The 16,405-nt window shown below is 40.2% G+C and overlaps 1 protein-coding gene across 1 annotated transcript in view; it reads right to left on the minus strand.

Moving 5' to 3' along the window:
- LOC139744816 (HEAT repeat-containing protein 3-like) overlaps positions 1-16,405 on the minus strand; it is a 96,926-nt gene that overhangs the window by 37,231 nt on the left and 43,290 nt on the right. The window contains exons 10-12 of the mRNA XM_071655230.1: positions 8,109-8,212; positions 6,832-6,894; positions 4,057-4,139 (exon numbers count right to left, since the gene is read on the minus strand). Coding sequence (XP_071511331.1) covers positions 4,057-4,139; positions 6,832-6,894; positions 8,109-8,212 — 250 coding nt within the window. The remainder of the gene's footprint in view (positions 1-4,056; positions 4,140-6,831; positions 6,895-8,108; positions 8,213-16,405) is intronic.

Genomic DNA, 16,405 nt, shown 5'->3' on the forward strand with positions numbered 1-16,405 from the left:
AGCAAATCATTTTCACACAACAATAGATATACAATGAACTCTTGAATGAATCCCATAAGGATTGGAACAATCATCTCCCAGCATTTCCACTGATTCCCACTGATCAGTTACTAGCCTTCCCCTTTAAAATAAATCTCAAACTTCGAACGATAAGTTCTCGTTTAATCTTTCTATTTTAATGCACACTGTACCAACAAGCCCCAGATAGATTTGAAATATGCAACATCTCTTTCATCAGAGTACATGGCAAAGAAAATTTATCATCTTTTTATGAAGGGACAGAAGTACATACAGTAAACCTCCCCTAAGTCAACATCGCATAAGTTGACATCTCGGTTAAGTCGACACAATAAAAAAGTCCAGATTTTTGCCTTTGTTATTCCTTGAAAATTTTGTCTTTGTCGACATTTGTAAGTCAACAACTCGCGTAAGTTGACATGATTTTCAGTGCCAACTGAGCTGAAATACGTGTTAATTCCCTCGTCTACGTCAACATGATTTTCGCTCAAATTCTTATCGCCATTCTCTGAAAAATATTGTTTTCCTGCTCCGACTCGCAGCATTGCTACTTGCTAATTCGCTAGTGTACGGGCGCGATACCGTTTGTGCCATGCATCTGTTGTTTTGTACGCCTGACTATAAAGGGCATACACTCATTTACACACGAGTGCTACACGTAGTACCCGAAGAAGTTCACTTTCTTCCTTTTTCTCCCTCTCTCTATCTGAGTGTTTGTGTCTGTATCCTTGGTGCAGGTCAGCGTGATGCAATTTACAGTGCAAAACATGGAGCTAAAGCTGCATGGTCCGATGAGGGTGCAACAGGAATTTGATCTTAAACATTTTTCTTCTCACTTTTTGTCTCGTTTAAAATTACATGCATTGTACCGTGGGATGTACACTTGTTTTCTGAGCCAAGTCAAAACGATATTTTGTGTGATGACAGCCAGTAATGTATACAATTTTGTCAAATATACTTACTGTATATCACAAATCTCCGCATGCTCATGATTTGTTCACGCATCTTGCAGGATATGTTTGTTATGGGTGATTTTGTTTATCCGAAAATGCAATAAGGTTCGACCGTTATTCTTAAAATACACAGATTCGTACATATAGGTCCTAGTAGATATTTGTTATCCTAACATAAAATGGGCCTTTTCATTACTCCGAATATTCATACGTTAATTTTCCGTAGCAGGATAAGAAACCTGTGCCCGTTTCTACAAACTTCGCGTTTATTGCAACTAAAAAAAAAAATCAAATGCAAATGCATCACATCACAAGCAACTTTGACTTTAAACATAAGTGCGCTGCTGAAAAGACTTGCATTTGATAATCAGAAACTAGAAAATTGTATGAAACTGAAACTCAATTGCACTTAAACGCAACTCTAAAAATCAAATGCAAGTCCATTAGGCCTAAATCACACATGCGCAACGCTGAAAGACTTGCGTTTGATAATCATACGAAAGTAGAAAATTGTACGAAACTAAAACTCAACTGCGTTTAATTGCGTTTGATAATCACACGAAACTATAAAATTATTGTACGAAACTAAAACTCAACTGCATTTAAACTCAACTCTAAAATTCAAACGCAAGTTCATCAAATCACACGCAACTTTGCATTTAAATGCAAGTGAGTTGCTGAAAAGATTTGCGTTTGATAATTTATATAGCAACTAGAAAATTTTACGAAACCAAAACTCAATTGCGTTTAAACGCAACTGTAAAAATCAAATGCAAGTCCATAAAATCAAACGCAAGTTCATCAAATCACACGCAACTTTGCATTTAAACGCAAGTGTGTTGCTAAAAAGATTTGCGTTTGATAATCAGAAACTAGAAAATTTAACGAAATTGAAACTCAACTGCATTTTAACGCAACTCTAAAAATCAAATGCAATTCCATAAAATCACACCAAACACTGAAAGACTTGCGTTCTTATTCATACGAAACTAGAAAATTGTACGAAACTAGAACTCAAAAGCGTTTAAACGCAACTCTAAAAATCAAACGTAAGTTCATCAAATCACTGCAACTTTGCATTTAAATGCAAGTGCGTTGCTAAAAAGATTTGCGTTTGATAATCAGAAACTAGACAATTTTACGAAACTGAAACTCAATTGAGTTTAAATGCAACTCTAAAAATCAAATGCAATTCCATAAAATCACACCAAACACTGAAAGACTTGCGTTTTTAATCATACGAAACTAGAACTCAAAAGCGTTTAAACGCAACTCTAAAAATCAAACGCAAGTTCATCAAATCACATGCAACTTTGCATTTAAACGCACGTGCAGTACTGAAAAGACTTGCGTTTGATGATCATATGAAATCAGAAAATTGTACGAAACTGAAACTCAATTGCGCTTAAACGCAACTCTAAAAATCAAAATGCAAGTTCCTTACAACACAGCCAATGCTGTATTTAAACGCAAGAGCGTTGCAGGAAAGACTAGCATTTTTTGGGTATGAAACTATAAAGAAACTGCATCTAAACGTTATACGCACCTACGCAAGTGCGTTGACAAGTCTTGCATTTTTTTTTCGTACGCAAAATTAAGATATCAAACATTACTATAGCCGAGACCGAACATAGTAGTAGGGGAAAGACATCACAACATTTACACGTTTCAAACTACCGAAACGCATGGAAACGCATGCAGCTTCACGAAATATCAATGAAAAATGGTAACAAATAATTGTTACAGTTTGCTATACCGAAGGTTTGAATCACAGTCCAAAGGTTAGGTAATCCGAAAATGAAATGTTGTTTTCGGATTAACAAACTTTCCTTTCTTTCAGACGGGTCCGCGCCATACAGAGCGGTACTGTTGTGAATTGGAGCCCGAGAACAGTTCTTTTTCAGAGTTTATACGGAAGGAAAATCATACATATTTCAACTCAGTCGGCACTGAAAAATCATGTCAACAGAATCATACGAAATCACACGCATATCTTTTCAGCAACGCACTTGAATTTAAACAGCAAAGTTGCATGCAATTAGGGGAATCTGCGTTTGATTTTTCAAATGAAGTTTAAAACGTGAAGTTTCTAGATATTGGGCAATTGTGAGGTGTTGTGACCTCACTATTCGGGCGATATTTATGTATTAACTAAAATAGGATCATTGGTAAGATACAGTGGGCATGTTTCGATGGCAAAAAGAGTGAGATTTGGATTGCGATCGGCATCACGGTCCAAATCTTACTGTGTACAGTGGAAATTAATTTTCATTTATAAATCGACAAAATGTCGACTTACGCGTAAGTCAACGTGTTTTGCTCAGTCCCGATTACACTTGTATGTCGACTTAGGTGAGGTTGACTGTAGTTCTCATCACTATTTCCTCAAAGAATCCCTTATCCCACATGCTTCAGAGAGGACCATTAGGAGTATTATGGCCAATTTCATACACTAACCCAGTTAATTGACATAATAATACTGGTTGGTGACTAGTTCCAAGTATACTTGGGCATGCGTCTATGAAAAATACATGTTGTAGCAAAATCAAATGTCCTCAATGTGTTAATAACAAACCAGATTATGATGCAATAAAGAAATTTGTGATCATCCTCCCCTCTCCCACCAAAACAAAACAAAACAAAACAAAAAACACTGTCCTGTACCCTAAGGAAAGTGTCATGCCAAGTAAGATTTTACTATTCAATATTTGTGCAAATTTCCAATGGAATTTCACTCCATCTAACTTCAGTAACTTGGTACCTTCTGTTGAATATATAACCTTTAAAAACTCAGGACTACATGTGGTTATACTAAAACAAAAGCAAGGTGTAGCTTCTCTTTTTCTTATTCTTCCTTTCATTCCATTTATTCGTATATGACCCTACTGAAAATGAAGATGCTATGGTAGTCTTATGCAGTCTACCATATCAGTTGTTTTAACGCAGTTGAAAATTGTCATATATCTCAGTCAATAAAGTTTGAAATATACCTCTCATTCTGTATGAAATATCTTACACAAACAAAAGAAATAAATTTCCTGTTAATAAGACCAACTAAAAGAACACCACTGGAGTTGAGTCATACCCTTTGAAAAGAGGCTTCCCTTCTTTGAGTGACACAAGTCTCTGCAGCAGTGATCTATCAGGAAAATCAATCTTCTCCAGGATCTGAAAGAAAGAAAGAAAAAAGAAAAGGAATGCAATTATTTGTAAAGTGGTGTATTTCTAATGAAAATCTTCATAATTCAAAAAAGGGAGTCTTAAATTCTGGGGCTAAAGTGCTATGATTAACTCATCATTTCTCATCACCTTAAAATAGTTCTAAAATAATGTCAAATTGCATGGATTTTGCTCATGAAAGAGGACAGCATTTAATCTCAGGCAGAATTCAAAAGCTGTAATTTGCCAAAAATCTACTACTCTTCAAAGGGACCTCTCACCTCTTGCCACAGCAAAGTGAGAATATTGCTTAGTACCTGTATGAGCAAATTAAGGAGCACTACTACCCGAGGAATATGTAAGTCACGTAGACTTAGAAATGATTTTCAATTTGCTGTGTAAGTTTGGGGTAGCACACAGCACATAGAACAATGACCTTCGCAACCCCTTCCTCTTTAAGTTGACATTTGACAAGTGGTCATTCAATCTCAACATGCATCTTTTTACAAGGAAATGAAATCTTATTTTTCAACACTTGGACCTACTGCCAACATGCTACCCCAAGAATCCAATCTGGCCACCATTGCCATTGTCACTAAAAGTAGTGACATAAAATATGCCTTGGCTTTACAACTTTTTTATTTGGATTAAAAAAAAATGCTCTGCCTAGTAATCAGTCTTTAAAGATTCCGCAGAAGGCATTGATGAGAAACTTCTTCCCCTGATAGTAGTAATAACAAGAAGCACTCGCAATCGAGCACATGTATCCCCCGAACCCGTCTCCCATACTCCATCTGGATTACTTTTAAGGCCAGAATTTTGTATGATATGGCAACTGTTGCAGGATACAATAAAATCCAAATAGCTGTAGGTGTATAGATTTGACTATGATACATTTACATACCAAATTTGAAAAAAATTGGTCAAGAAACAAAGCAGGGTCGCACACACACAAGCAGACCCTGTAAAATTTACCTTTTCATGGATAAAGACAGAACAAGCGAGGGCGCCACCACCAAAAACAATATGGGCATCTTCATTTCACTATAATGCACCTTTTTGCCAAATTTGAAGAAAATCTTATAAGAAATGTGGCTGATAGAGCACACACAAGAAATGAGCATTGGCATCCAAAGTCGGAACACTGAGGGCGCCATCACCACAAACTGTTATGTCCTTCATATAGAATGATCACCCATACTCCTCCCTAGCAAGTCTGAATAAAATCTGTTGGGTAGCAATCAAGTTATTGCATATACATAAGCACTTTCGCAAATTTTGACATGATCAAGATGACCTTTGACCCTGTAAAAGGTGGAACAGTGAGGGCAGCATTATTAATAAATATAGATGTATAGATTTGACTATGATATATCTACATGTACCATATTTGAAAAAAAATTGGTCAACAAACAAGGCCAGCATCACACCACAAGCAGACCCTTTAAAAGTTACCTTTTCATGTACAAAGACGGAACAAGCGAGGGCGCCATCACCAAAAGCAATAGGCGTCTTCGTCTTACCATAATACACCTTCATGCCAAATTTGAAGATGATCGAAGAAAAACTGCAGCCAGTAGAGCGCTCACAAGCAGACCCTATTGAATTTACCTTTTCATGTATAAAGACGGAACAAGCGAGGGCGCCACCACCAAAAATATTAGGCCTCTTCATCTTACCATAATACACCTTTATGTCAAATTTGAAGATGATCGAAGAAGAACTGCAGCCAGTAGAGTGCTCACAAGCAGACTCTATTGAATTTACCTTTTCATGTATAAAGATGGAACAAGCGAGGGCGCCATCGCCAAAAACAATAGACATCTTTGTCTTGTCATAATACACCTTCATGCCAAATTTGAAGATGATCGAAGAAGAACTGCAGCCAGTAGAGCGCTCACAAGCAGACCCTATTGAATTTACCTTTTCATGTATAAAGACGGAACAAGCGAGGGCGCCATCACCAAAAACAATACGCCTCTTCGTCTAACCATAGTACACCTTCATGCCAAATCTGAAGATTATCGGAAAAGAAACGCAGCTGGTAGAGCTCTCACAAGGCGGCGGCGGACGCGGATGCGGCGTGACCAGGCCAACGATTTGTAGTATCCTCCGAACTCTGTTCGGGGGATACAATAATAATCGTATCCGGGCAATTATCCCCAGAGGGCAATTACCCCCCGGCTAAATACTGGTTAGTGGGAAGGTTAGAATAAAGATTAGGGTTAGGGTTAGGTTTAGGGTTAGGAGTTTGGGTTAGGGTTAGGTTCAGGATTAGGATTAGGATTAGGGCCAGGGGAAGGGTCCGGGGTAATTGCCCAGGGGGTAATTGCCCTAGACCCAATAATAATAATCACGATAACAAGTAATTTCTTGTATAGCGCTATATCTAGTTACGAACTACCAAGTACTCAGAGTGCTAGCTGCTCTCTCCAGAATAATGTTAAAGAATGAGACATGTCGAGATTGATTCAAATCCAACTGTGAATTCTTCAGGTAAAAATGTCAAAATTGTATGGACAACAATCTGGCCCCATTTGGATCATACCCTGCTTGGGTTACAACTAAATAAGAATTATTCTTGCTACATATATGAGAGGATACTCCAGGTAAATGTTCATACTAAAAGTGGCACGAATTCAATGCATTCCTGATGATCAAATACTTCTCCTTGCATGCACATTTGTGGTAATACAGATACCTTGCTGGGTAAGCTATGATTGATGAGGGCACTGTGTATTTCAGCAGACAGGCACAAAGGAGACTGGAATGGGGAAAAAAATAGGAAAAATACATTAAATGGTGTTGTTTAATATTTTGTGAAATAGTATTGATATCATATAATGTAAATTCTCATGTGTACGGCACATCCCTTTTTAGATGATATGCTATCAGCTAGCCTAGACTAGGCCCTGTTGTAGAAAAATACATAAAGACTAGCAATTGCTTGTGCTAGCATCTTGCTTGAATCTGTATGCACAGAAGCAAGCAACTGCTTGCGAGTTGAAGCATTTGCTAGTAAGCACAAGCAATTGCTTGCTGCCTGCAATCAAATGCTTAGAGACCAACCATTTGCTTAAAAATGTATGCATAAAACAGACCTTTTGCTTGTTCTTGCTAGCAATTGCTTACAATTTTCTTAGCTCTGTAAAACGAGCTTGAGTTTTTGCTTAACTGGGATGTTCGCTTTTAAGTGTCATTTTCATATTAATGAAAGAAAGACCAAACTTGTGCAGGAGTGGTATACATTGTACATGTACAAGTCTTGTAAGTCCACAAGAAATTCCTCCTAACTTTGGTAAAAAAAATTTTCGTTCAAACAACAGGAAAGTCCAGTGGTTAGCATGCAAAATGTAATGAGAAACAGGTAGGATGTCTCGACATCTGTGGAGAGCAAGGAGACCTCTCTCCAGGCGCAACCTGGCAGATCCGGGCTATTATAAGCAGTGATGGGAATCAGCCAGTACATGCATGTGTGTGTGTGCATTTATGAGTGCCATTTCTTAGCTCTTCTACTATGTCAAGAAATGTTTCCACACACACACACACAGCCTTTCAGTTACATGCTATCGCATCCACGTTTGTTCTTGTGTTCCCACAGGCATGATGTCTCTTTTTGTTGAAAATGCAGGCAATTTTGTGCAGGGCAAGCAAAAGGTATAAGCACAAGCAAAAGTTATGCATATGGAATTTAAGCAATTGCTTGAATTCGATCTTTTGCTTGACAAGCTTGTGCTTGTGCTTGAAGCAATTGCTTGCAAGAAATTGTTACCTTTTATGCATATAGCCCAATGCAAAGCAGATAAGCATAATACTAGTAAATTGGTAATAACATGACTGTGTATACCCCTAGCATGATATGCTAGAAAGTGCTGTATTTGAGCACTACCATATATCTCTCTTATCTGGCCAAATTGATAATTCGGAGGCCCTACCAGTCCTGACATGGCCAGATAATCGAGGTCCTACTGTATTTACCATAATGGGATCTGGAACTTCTTTTGATGATTCATCCTGGATGTCATCACTGCCACTGCTACTGCTACTACTGGAATCCATATCCTCCCAATCACCATCCTCATCTGCCAATAGAGATACACACGTAAGAAAATAGTGATTACTGTACACTTCTGCTAGTGATTTATAATAACCATTTATGATTTCAATTACCAGGTGTGGTATTCTGAGGTCAGAAGAAAGTGTTTAATTAACTTCATAATTAAATTGGGAAATTAATAGCCCCTGAATCATGCACAAAATTGTTATTCTGAGGACTTAATTAGCATGTGATTAAGTCCCTTATTCTGGGTTCCTTCCATCTAAATGGTATTCTATCCATATGCATTGTTAAAGTGCATCTGCGCCCTGAAATTTATTTTTGAGAGGTGTGAGAGCATGTCTTAAGGAGAGAACATTATATCTCATTACAAAAAATGCCCTAAATTGTTAAATAGTAATTGTAATAAAGCAGCATGCACTAGTGCGCGCTGCATTAGTTACCAAAAATGAAAATAGTTGCCAAAAATGAAAATACTTGCAGCGCGTCAACCTTTTGTGTGTGCACGTTTTCTTCGTTTGCCTCCGTCTGCACACAGTATATCGAATACCGTCTATCGGTATCGCCTGGGTGGACACGCGTACACGTACGTGTGTCTTTCCAATGCCCGGATAGCGCGACATGACTAACGTTAGTATGTACTGAAGTACAGCGTACTAAGTACAATAGTGTACTAGACAGCATCGTAGCAGCGGAGCCCGGCATGGCCGGCCCTTCCGCGAGGAGCTTAGCGTTTGGCGATCACGACTCGATCAACTCTTGATTTACGTTAAAGATGCCTATTATCTGCGTTGCACCACTTTGCCAGAACACCGGCTTGTAAACTCGAACGCAAGGTTCTGTGAAGAACAAGCCAGCTGACTTTCGACAGTCATTCCGCCTTCACACATCGTCGACATTGGACTGTACAGAACACCATCATCATCAAAACACCAGAATCAGGCTGAATTTGCATGCTATTCCCTCAGTGTTCATCAAGCCCGTTTGTCTTGTGAGTAGACTCAACAGTAAGTTACTGAGGTAGGCAGCCGTAACCAAAGATCGTACGATCTTTGCCGTAACTCCTGATGAAGTGAAATTGGCACTGTCACTGAAAAGTGACGGTCACTAGAATGGTTACTAGAGTAGTCAAAAACACAAACTGTCACTAACCCATGAAGATCTAACGTCAGGTCTAACTCTAAGATGTATACTCTGTTGTGTGGTCTAGAGGTCTAACTTAGTAGATCTAGTACCTGGTACTTGATTAAGTACCAGGGTTAGGCCTAGGTACTAGACCTATCAATGATTAGATCTGGGTGTCTAACGTTAGACCCCTATAACGTTAGCCCGACCAGACGCTGTGCAACAGCGATTGGGCTGTGTATAGACTCTAACAATGTTAGTTACTAAACGTCAGACGTCTAACTAGTAACAGTAAGTGAGGTGCCTGCACCTCGCCAGGGTCTCGAATACTGCCACCCTGTTTAAAATTGTTACAAGCCCAGTGAACAAAAATTTATGCCTGGGACTGTGTTCACTATCCCTTAAAAAGCTTGAAACTTGGCAGGGTTACCACAAACAAGCAAACTGTGGTGAAAAACGAGCAGTTTTTCGCGAAAATTTGAAATTAATATTGGGATTACGGGTTATACATGTAAGTACCCGTACGCATCTTTTACGTGCTTGTCTATGGGAGCATCATGGTCACCCGCACACGTCTTTTACGTGCTTTGTCTATGGGAGCGCGGGTAGCGAGTTGCGGGCCCCTTCCTCAGCGCGCAACTTTTTCGCATCGTTAGCATTTGAGGACGATAGCTGCAAATTTCCGGTATCGAACAGTGAATTTGTGGTTCCATTGGAATCTTCAGCATTTTTCCAGTATGTAAATGGGATTTCATAGAATTTCAGTAACGAAATGTGATTCAAATATGCATAAACATTAACTATGGCGAGGTGCGGGTCACCCAAGTATACTAGGGGACTACAGCTTCGGTGCGGCGCGGCGGCGGGGCGCGGCAGTATCAACCATAGCTGCGTACCATACATTAACATTGGCGTGCATTTGTGTGTTTTGAGAGCACTAGTATCGTAGTACACTGATCGTACAAAAAATTATCGAACTACGCAATCGAATGCAGTCGATAACACTAGGCGACTACGGCACATGTAATTTTTGGCATTTTAGAGATTGCTCTATTTCTCTTTATGTATTGCTATATCTCTGTATGTGAGTAACTTTGCACTCTTATATTTGGTAGGGACATTACCAGTACAACAACCTACAATGTCAGAAAAATAAATTTCAGGGTGCAGATACACTTTAAAAGCTAAAATGATGATTACGCACACAATATTCCCTCAATGCACACTCCTCCTACTCCCTGTAAACACTAGTGTAATTGCAACCAAAGAACTCTGTGCGCACATTCCGGTCTTCAATTACAACCCTTCACCTTTACATGGGAAGATCTCATCCTCTTTGGTCACACAAAAAGATAAAACTCCTCAAAGTTTGCCTACTAATACAAGTTGTATATCTTTTTGTCTGAATTCTACAGCTCCCATGACAAGAAGATCCAATAGCTCCTTCATTACCAAGAACGGTAAACATCCTTGTGGGCGAGAAAAAAAAACGTACAAGGGGTATTTACTGACACTCATTGGAATCATTAAAGGGGATTATAAAATGGGTTCAAGAATGTAGCCAATTGGAAGCGCTGAAATGAGTCACGAGTGCGTGCATTGATTTCTTAGTAAATGCACGGCCGGGGCCTGACGTACGTCACAATGTTAACACTAGCAGTGCGCACTCAATCAGTTGTTACAAGTGCGTCACGCGCTACTATACGCGCTGTCAATCCTGTAAACAACTTCTAGTTCGGGCTGCCACAACAGCCGGCGGCCTTTCTTGTGCATAACACGTGGCGTACGTATACTCTTAGGCCAAGTAAAAAAAGAAACCAGTTTCTCGTCCTCGCAGGCATCGATTTTGGCCGCCGCATCGATTTTTTTACTATTTACTATTTTCAAAAAGGCGCTGAAAATACCAAGAAATTCATAATTTTTGTCCCAGCCCGCTCCCCGCCCGCCCATCGATTTTCAGTTGCCGCATCGACTTTTTTGATATTTACTATTTTTCGGCCGCCGAAAAAAAGATCGACAGTTCACCTACCAGTACCAATCGTGATGTCTCATTTCTAATTACGCCTTGCGTCCTCTACTTAGCTGTAGTATAGCTGTAGCTTCCGTAGTGCGTATGTAATAACGCATGCATTTCATACTGCGAGCTTGGCAAGAAGGAATGACCCACAAAGCAGTCGAACTGTAGTTGGAAGGGTGCGGGCGGGCGCGGGCCTGGGCTGTGATGGATACAGCGCACTTGGTACGTCGTGAACGCGATAGCGGCAACATTTCTTTGAACAATCGCTGATATTCCACGCATACTTCGCGCATTGTTCGTATTTTCCCCGTTTCTCATATTTTAAGCAGATGAATTGTACTGTACAAATGCTTGTGAGGATTGTATCGAGTTTGTATACATGTTCATGTCATTGTGACTATGTGCATGTGTGTGCAGTGTCGAGGTACGGTGCCAGTGCCAGTCGCGTATGGCATGCGTGTCTGCACTGCACTGTCTATACCAAAGAGATTATATAATCTCTTTGGTCTATACCAGGTGTCAGCAGGGTCCCCATCCCCCTGGCCTGTCAGCTGTCTGCACGCACGCATGAACACAAGCATGTGAATGTGTAGAAGCCCGTACACTCTGCTCTGTAACGTTGCATCTGACGGCGATGACGGATTTGTTCTATTTTGAAGAGAAAATGAATGCGCTTTTCCAGCAAATGTAGAATTATTAAATGGGTGTATCCACAAAATAAATAACTTTTCCATGGATTCTGGTTATACCCTCGCCAAACGAAGTTTGAAGGGGGTATATAGGAATCAGCGGACGGTCGGTCGGGCGGTCGGTCCGTTGCAAATCTTGCGTCGCGAACTACTTCCTCAGTTTTCAACCGATTCCCATAAAACTTGGCACAGATGTGTGCCTTGGGTTGTAGATGTGCAAGACGTATTTTTTGACGGTACCCAAAAGTATGTTGCCATGGTAACGGCATATTATGGGCAAAAATGGGTACAAATCTTGCGTCGCGAACTCCTCCCACAGTTTTTGATCAATTTTTATGAAATTAGGTACAGATGTTCATCTGAATATGTTAATGTGCAAGACACATATTTCCGCAGTGGCAAAAAGTGCGTTGCCATGGTAACGGCATGTTATTGGTAAAATATAGGGCAAAATGCTTCATGGCAAAACTGCTTCATCAGTGTTCTTCCAATTCTCATGGAATTCATATTGAATGTTTGTCTTAGGATATAGGTCAGCATGACACATTTCTTGACAGTGACAAAAAGTATGTTGCCATGGTTACAGCTCACATATTATGAGCCAAAATGATGGAAAATTTTGTGTTACAAACTACTTCCTCAGTTTTTGCCCAATTTCCATGAAACTTGGTACAGATGTGTGCCTTTGGTTGTAGATGTGCAAGACGCATTTTTTGACAGTACCCGAAAGTACGTTGCCATGGTAACGGCATATTAATGGCAGAATATCAAGGAAAGATCTTGCGGATTTAACTACTTCCTCAGTTTTTTGACCAAAGCTTATGAAATGTGGCACACACCTTGATCTTGGTGGGAAGATGTGGAAGACATATTTTTCGGACGTGTCGGAAGCTGCGTTGCCATGGTAACGGCATATAAATGGCAGAAGATCAAGGAAAGATCTTGCGGATTGAACTACTTCCTCTGTATTCGACTGAAGCTCATGAAATGTGGCACACACATTGGTCTTGGTGGGAAGATGTGCAAGACATATTTTTTGGACGTGTCGGAAGCTGCGTTGCCATGGTAACGGCATATTAATGGCGGAAGATCAAGGAAAGATCTTGTGGATTGAACTACTTCCTCAGTTTTTGACAAAATCTTATGAAATGTGGCACACACAATAGTCTTGGTGGGAAGAAGTGCAAGACATATTTTTCGGACGTGTCGGAAGCTGCGTTGCCATGGTAACGGCATTTAAATGGCAGAAGATCAAGGAAAGATCATTCCTTGGGTAAGACTGTCGTCACGGGGCAGGGGTATTAATCACCTTCAGTGATATTTCTAGTTTGTCTCGTATTTCTGCAGGATACATGTACTTTTCTTTACAATGTAAATTCAAGGACACGGCCGTGAGTCGTATCCCCTGTAGTGTAGTATACAATCATTCATCAAAATGTCTAGAACATGAAGAAACATCTTTAAAGGTTTAATGCTATAATGCCATATCAGCAAGTATCATTTTGACATCCATCTGCAATTGTACAAGCCAGTTTCCAGTTGAATGTTCTACAATATATTTGTACTGTGAAGAGATGCAGATATATACATACCAGCTGTGTGGACACAAAAAGTCACACTACCAATGATTAATAAATCAGTGTTTTGAATATCATGGAAATTATTTCAGTCGTACATTGGTATTTTGTTGAAAGACATATTTTATACCTGTTTCAATTCATAGCACAATACATCAGAATTGCAAGCTTACACTGGTACCGGGTATCAGAAATGCCATTACAACACTAGGCCTAGATACCAGTATTAAGATGGTCATTTTCCCTTGACATCTGTAGTGGAAAGAAAAAGCACATGTATTTCTGCATGCATGAAGTTCATTTCAAGTATGGTACATATATCTATTTGTTTGAAAATGCACAGAGTGCAGGCAAGACATACACTTGGGACCTGGTCTCTCATAACACAGCTACCAGAGTGATAGTCATTTCATAAATTGGATATAGAAAATAGTAAAGCCCTCTCTCATTACCTTTCTCAAAATTACCGGATGAGAAACACATATTACTTCCATTTTGACAATCCTCGAAAAAATAGTAAGATATCAAATAGTAAGGACCTCCCTCATCGCCTTGCTCAAAAAACCCGGACGAGAAACTGCTTTCTTTTTTTACTTGGCCTTATACGTACGTACAGTACTTATGTGCGGGATTTCCGAGTGCGACGTGCGTAAATGTTTGGGACGAACATCTTCGGACATCTTGACTTTTGAGCGAGTGCTACATGTAGCTGACTGGTATTGACCCACAAAGGTACGTGAATAATGCTGTTAGTTTTCGACCCATTTTATAAAACAAATGATGCACAGGATTATTTCGTGGCGTTAGTGAAGGTGCGGCTCACTCTCGAGTATTGACAACGGTTGCAAACATGCACTCGGCTGCGCCTCGTGCATGTCGCACCTGTGCATCATTTGTATAATACTGAAGAAATAAAATCATATATGAAGTCAAAGAGTGGAACACATAGAACAATTTGTCGTTTACATCGTTTAAAATGGCCTTTTTGAAGTGGAGTTAGAGGATATTGAAGATTTACACCTGTCACCCCCCTGAAATCTAGGTCACAGCGTAAATTTCGAGTCTTTGCCGATGACGTAATGGGTTGAAGGGAATCGCGCAAGGTCTAGAGCGCCACAGCCCCCCGCGCGCATAGTGCATGCATTGCATTATACAAGTGGTTGTAGATAGTATTTGCATAAGTTTTGAAAGTTTGTTTTTCAATAATGCGCGACATCGTACATTAAGGCTAGTGATGATCAGGATGATTTCTTGGTGGAATTTGAATGTGGAAGCGGTGATGAACTGAGTGATACAGTACACACGAGTGATGATAGCGATGATGAAACTAGTGATGATAACCCTGGTGAAGTTGGAGAGATAGATGTTGATGACGAGCCGCACGGCGGGGCGCAGGAGGGAGACGCTGCGAGCGAGATAGTCGGGAAGGCCCAGGGTGGTCCGGTTGAAGCAGACGGACTTAGTGGAGATTGGCAATACGAGCCCTTGCCACACGGCAGGCCAGCAGGGGACAATGTTGGTGACGCAGGACCAATGCCAGATAGGCTTCAAAATTTAGATTGGTAAGAGTTGTTTTTATTTTGAACTGAAAATGAATCGAGCTTTTATAGTGCTGACCTGAACTCGTACTTCAGAGCAGCAGTAGGCCTAACTGAACACAGCCCAGTCGCTAGCCCTATAGGTAGTGCAGCGTCTGGTCGGGCTACGTATTATCATATCTTATCACATCACACTCACTCCGTACTCCCGTTCACAGCTCATCAGCATTCTATCCAGCTAGGTACCCTCACAAATTCACTGCACGATCCATTCATTACTTCACCGAGTCCATCAAAGTTTTATCACTATCGATGAAAATCGCAGTGCTCTGTATCGTTTATTTTATCACCAGATAGGCCGGCTGGCCTAGTCAAGACTTCGACTTAGCCGATGCCCGCGCATTGCGTGGTATCTAGTATTAGCGATCCACGTACGCCAAATGTTTCGCGAGGTTTTTTTTTTATTTTCGCGAACCTGGTGCTTTTTGCGAATTTAAAAAACACAAGAAAATATCAACTCTCTTTTCGTATATATTTTCCCCTTCCGTAGTGTACTCCCACTACTCCACAACCACAAATTTAAGCACTCGCAAAATTATTGGCAAGTTCCAATTCACGAAAAAAAAAAGACTCGCTAAATATATGGCATACACAGCTGTAGTACTACCGAGGAACTGCTGATATTGTACGTACCAAAGAGGTACGAAGCCCAGACTTCTCCGCTCTTTGATACACGGAGACTACTGCACTGCGACATAGGCCTATGCCGCCGGTGAGATGGGCGCATGCATGTGACTGATCGACTAGGAAGCACCACTACAGGCACTAGGCCAGACAACTTCTGTATTTGTGGCCTAAATAACACGTAACAGACTCTGTTTAAACGAAGAAATGTGTGATTTCACAGGAGACTTTCACAGAAAACAATTTTATTTCATTTTTTATGACATTCTAATAAAAAAATGTCTTGGGATTTTGGGGTACGAGCTTCGACATCTCGCTCTCATCAAGAGCATACATAGGTAAGCTTAGGCTGTTGTGTGATACTTTCAGGTTTGCCCTTCAACCCATGACGTCATGGACACACCCCCAAAATAACCACGGATCTTCCAATTGAGCATGATTCAGGAAACAATTTTTCTAAGCAGTCGTTCTCCAAAACGTAATTTTCTAAATGGATGAATTAAAGGCCGCTGTGTTTAACATGCTCTAAGCTTGAAATGGGGGAATAATCCAACAAAATATGCATTTCCTTTAGTATTCTGCTTTAAG

This window comes from Diadema antillarum, unplaced genomic scaffold, assembly GCF_040938485.1.
Source record: "Diadema antillarum isolate AM-2024a unplaced genomic scaffold, OU_Dant_1.0 seq00001213_RagTag, whole genome shotgun sequence".
Taxonomy (NCBI): domain Eukaryota; kingdom Metazoa; phylum Echinodermata; class Echinoidea; order Diadematoida; family Diadematidae; genus Diadema; species Diadema antillarum.